The sequence below is a fragment of the Gavialis gangeticus genome, unplaced genomic scaffold, assembly GCF_001723915.1.
Source record: "Gavialis gangeticus isolate Ggan-Ray unplaced genomic scaffold, GavGan_comp1, whole genome shotgun sequence".
In the NCBI taxonomy this organism is placed as follows: Eukaryota; Metazoa; Chordata; order Crocodylia; family Gavialidae; genus Gavialis; species Gavialis gangeticus.
In genome coordinates, this window is record NW_017729022.1 from 20,831,542 (window position 1) to 20,836,804 (window position 5,263).

Sequence of the window (5,263 nt, forward strand, 5' to 3'; positions counted from 1 at the left end):
CATGTCCTGCATCCTGCTCCACCCTGGCTGGACAGCCCCAGCCTCACTTCCTCCCTCACTGTGGGGGAGGAGGGGAGGTGCTCGTTCTGTGCCCCCATGCCTCTTCCATCCCCCATTGCTCTTCCCCCACCCCCACAGACATACCTGCTAGATGCTGCTCTCCAGGCTACCAGGCTGCATACCGGCAATCAGATCAGTATTGGCTGATATGGCTGGTTAATAATCAACCATCGGTATCAGCCAAAATTCTTTATTGGTGCACTGCTGCAAAGAAGGCTCATCTAATTATGACATTTTTGTACAATTGGAGCTTACGATGGTTTGATTGAATCATAACTTTTAATGGTGCATCACATCTGTATAACTTATAGTGGGTTGGATATGCATCACTGCAGCTTGCAGATGAAGCATTCGTTCAGTTTAATGCTAATGCATGCTAGGTACCCATCCCACATTTCCCAGCATGGATCTCAGAGGGATCTTGTAGGAGTAGCAGTCTGTAGTTATAGCTGTGCCATTAACCTTCAAAGGAACATGAATGGTATCAGTTCGGCATTTCTCAGTGCATGAAACTTGTTTTTTCAAATATTGAATTGAGTTTTTGTTTCATTTAGGGTCATTGACAGGCTTCATGTTATGCTCAAGTTTCTTTAAAGAGGTCGTTTTCTCTTTTAAAAAAAAGTTATGAATAACATTTCAAAAACCTTTAAAACAAAAAAGTATACAGTAGAGTTTGGATTGAGGGGTAGCAGGAAGAAGTGTAGAAAGACTGCTTGCAACAAGGAAGCTCTGACACCCTAATTTTATCTGTACACTAGAACTGCAGCAGTACATAGTGAGTGACTCAGTGAGAGAGGACTGTGAAGAACCATATCCAGAGCAAATGCATTTATGACAGTGTTGGCAATAGTTGTGCCAAACATTTGAGTGTGGACAGGTAGTATATTGCAAGCTTGGCAAATTCCATGTTATGCTTTTTGAAGTTTCAAAATGCTCCAGTGCAGACCAGTCTAAAAAGTTATATATGCCATTATGTAAAATATACTTAATACTCATGAAATTTGCTTTATTCACTCATGATGCTATTGATTTGAATTCCAGTCAGGTTTAAAAATTTGTTTTTGGTGCTAACCTCTAAAGTCCTTCTTTGAGATTTTAAGATTATCTTTTGAGATTTTACTATTATCATCACCTTTTGTTCATTTTCTAAAACAAATTCTTATGTTGGGGGGGGAAAAAAGCCTATATTAACAAGGGAGCATGACTGACTGGTAACTATACAGAAAAAAATAGAACAGCAGACTATATTACACTGTTTCTGAAGTGGTGCCAATGCACAAAAGTAAACGAACACAAAAAAAGTAACAAAATCACTTTCCTTTGTCTTGTTTTACATTATGCTGGATAATGTTTTCTAAGAGGCCCCTGCATATTCCTAGCCCAAGGTAGGCAGCCTGGGTGGTCCAGGTTGTACTGTTTGTACACCCCAGTGATTGGAGTGTACAAGCTCCAGCTACAGGTGAATAACCTTTATTCACTCTAAACCAGTAGTTCTCAACCTCGTTAGATTCAAGGCATTATTCAGAAAATTCCAGCTCTTAGTTTGTACTCTTTTTGACTATGGACAAATAATAGAGGAGATCTGTCGCGGAGAACTTTGAAAGAGTGCAGTAGGTCAGATTTTTTTTGATGCTATGAATTTCTGTTTGAAATCTCTAGGTTTATTTTATGAATCCTGTGTAGGTGTCATCTTTAAAAGGATCTCATGACACACTAGGGGTGCTGTGACACCTCAGTTGAGAATCGTTGCTTTAAATTCTGGGTAGGTACTAGGGCTGTGCAAAGCTTCAGTCACTGATTCAACTCGGCCTGATTCGGTGGCTGAATCTCCGAATCAGGAGATGCCTTAATCTCTCCAAATCGAATTGGAACCCTCCGAATCAAATTGGAAAGGTTCGACGATTCAGTCACAGCTTTAAATGTTTTTTTTACATACCTGAAAGTACCAGGTGGTTCATAAATGCTGTCATAGTTGGGTAGATGGAGTGCACCTGGCAGTAGACCCAGAAATAGACCAGAAACACTTTCGGTCCATTTTCCAGGTCTTCTGGGGAACGTGCTGGGGGGGCCCCCTGCACCCTCCGTGGCTCAGCAGCTGGTGCCTCCTGGGTCTGGGGTGCACCCAGGATCTCCCTGCAGCTGATCGCTGAGCTGGGAGGGTGTGGGGGGGTCCCCAGCGTGCTTGGCAGCTGACCCAGAAGTGGACCAGGTCTGGAAGTACTTCTGGGTTTGCCACCGAGCATACAGGGCCCCCCCCCCTCCCCCTCACTGCTGTGGGACACTCCATCTGCCGCACCATTGCACCATTCACGAGCTGCGCCTGGTACCTTGAGGTATTTGGAAAAAACATTTAAAGCTGTCTGGCTGAAATCAGCACTGAATCTTCAGATTTGGATTTAGCCAAATCAAATCGGGGACAGTGATCAGAATCAACTAATCAAATCATTGTCCCTGATTCGGGCCGAATCAGAATCTAATACTGCTTGTTTTGCACACCCCTAGTAGGTGCATATTTTTCAGTTAGAAGCTATGCGGTCTTTTAAACTGGTTTCTCATTTGTGCTGCAGGTAGTATATAGTAAAGGACTAATCTTTATTCTATAAAACGGTGACAAGTTGGCATACATACAAATAAAAGTCCATGTTCTCAATCCTGTTAATAACACTAGATATAGGTGTTTCAGTAACATCACATATGCTTATATGTTGCAGAAATTGAAGATTGTTATTATGGTGTTTATTGCATTTTAAATGAGGATTTTTCTCTGCTCCCTAGCATATTCCATTCAGGGGCAGAATGTTCAGATGATCAGTCCATCAAGTGAGTCTCACCAGCAAGTTGTAGCAGTTGGACAACCACTTGCTTTGCAGCCACAGGGAACAGTAATGGTAAATCAAACTTTTTAAATAGATTGTTTATGCTTAATTATTTTCCATTCTTTGCATATGGGTGTATGAACAGGTAAGCATGTTGAAAGGGGAACTTACGGCATGCCATCTGATTCACAGTAGCCTTTTGTATCTACTTCATTCTGCAACAAGTAGAATCTAAACCATGTTAATGAACAGTTGTTTCCTTCACGGGTTAACTACGTAGTTTATTTTTCAATTACTGTGGGTGAGGGCGACACAAAATGGTTCTCTTGGATCAGTTGATTCTAGGTTAGTCCGTTCCTCCCTCCCCTTTTACATCTCTGTAATTAATTGCATCCGTATGCTCATTCTCATTCTCTGCACCAGTCATTTTCATATATGAATTTTTTTAAACTGTCTTGCAATAGACAGTTATTTGAAATAATGAACCACTTCCATGTAGTAATCCCTGGTGTAACGTCTCTGACGGCCAAGAGCTCCCCAGTTGACAAACGCCAAAGTACACAAAGACAAAGATACAGACACTGTTTTTGTTATATAAAAGAATTTGAAATAACAGTACCATTTACTTAGAGATCCCATTTTTGTTTTGGAAAGAACTATTCAGTGAACAGTAAATGTCTAATCATGAAAAGGGTACGTCTACACTGCAGTACCCAGGGTCTTACTTGTGTTTTAGCCACTTTATTCATTCTGACGTGAGCCCCCTGTGTCCATGTTTGTGGACTTTGAAACCTGGACTTGTTTGCATACTTAAGCATATGGGTAAAAGCATAGGTTTTGCTTTAAAATAGATTTTTACCAAGCACTTTACAATTGATTTAAGCTTGGGAAATAGTTAATATTTTACATACCCAGTGCCATCTCAAAATTCCTCAGTCCTGTCTCTACTTCCTACTCACGACCTCTACATAAGACTTTTCCTTTTGGTTTCTGTATATGTGGTTGTCCTTTAGTCCTTTGTTCCATGTGGCCCACCCCATGTTTTGCCTGCTCTGTTCAGGTCAGCTCAGTTCAGCTAAGCTAGCCTCATGAGGTGTTATTACAGCGTTTCCATTAGCTGATGAAAAGAGAACAATGGGATTCTACTTAGTTTGGTGCAAGTACAGCAAGGACCTCGATTTCAGGAGAAGCATCCAAAATCTTCAGTGATATAGCACGTGGAAGGGGCTGGAAAAGCAGAGGATTGGAAGGAAGTGCATTTGAAATCTGACGGACACCATCTTAAAGGCAGAGGATGGCAGCTTAGACTGGTGACTCTTGGCCTATCTACCCTAACTTACTTAAGGAGTTTAACTAAGTGCTCCTGAATGACAGGCTTTTTATCTGGGAGAGCAGGGATGGTATAGGAAAAAGGGACTGGGATAGGGATAGGACTGGAGGAGGTAAGTCAGAGAAACAGGCCACAGTGCTTGAACAGGCTGTGGAACAAGCTGTAGAAGATAGCCTCGTTCTGAAGGAAAATATTTAAATATTCAATTGGTGCTTCATATTTATGAAGTTTGTAATCATTTAAAAAGAATCAAAGCTGAGATTGCAGGTATAGTGAACATCGAATACATATTTCTGTGCGTACTGCTCTCTGTACCTTTCATACTGGGGGGGTTCAGCTGTTAGTTCAGGCAGATAGTTATGTCCTGTATCCACTGGTAAAGCACAGAGTAGTTTTACAGATCTTCACTACCATAGCACTGACAAGTGACTTGCTAAGACCAAACTTCTTAGTCACAGGTCTGTGCAAGTCTAAGGCAGGCAGCTTCGCCATGGCTTCTCAGCTGTCATGGCTTCCCTTATTTATACATCTTGGTACTGGAAGTCCACTCTCAGACCCATGCGGGTCTACTTTGTCATGTGGAAGTTCTGAGGCTACTGCCAGTTTCTTCTGGTAGGTCCCATGAAAATAAGCCCATCACTCTGTATTAGTTCTTCATCAGAATTGCTGGTCCATTGGGAAGTCTAATGCTTGGAGCATATACAGGCAGTCCGCAACTTACAACGTTTCGAGTTGCAACATTTCGCACTTACAGCATTTATAAATTGACAGCCTGTTCCAACTTTCCTCCCCCTCTGTGCGGCACTGGTCAGGCCGCAGCTGGAGTACTGCGTCCAGTTCTGGGCGCCGCGCTTTAAGAGGGATGTGGACAGCATCGAGAGGGTCCAGAGGAGGGCCACTCGTATGGTCAAGGGACAGCAGGGTAGGTCCTATGAGGAAAGGTTGCAGGACCTGAACCTGTTCAGCCTCCAAAAGAGAAGGCTGAGGGGGGATCTTGTGGCCTGTTATAAACTGGTTAGGGGGGATCAGCAGGCGCTGGGGGAGTCCCTGTTCCCCC

General features: G+C 42.7%; 1 protein-coding gene across 4 annotated transcripts in view; it reads left to right on the plus strand.

Moving 5' to 3' along the window:
• MON2 (MON2 homolog, regulator of endosome-to-Golgi trafficking) overlaps positions 1-5,263 on the plus strand; it is a 168,498-nt gene that overhangs the window by 98,973 nt on the left and 64,262 nt on the right. For all 4 annotated transcript variants that reach the window (XM_019514641.1, XM_019514644.1, XM_019514643.1 and 1 more), the window contains exon 16: positions 2,836-2,948. In XM_019514641.1, coding sequence (XP_019370186.1) covers positions 2,836-2,948 — 113 coding nt within the window. The remainder of the gene's footprint in view (positions 1-2,835; positions 2,949-5,263) is intronic.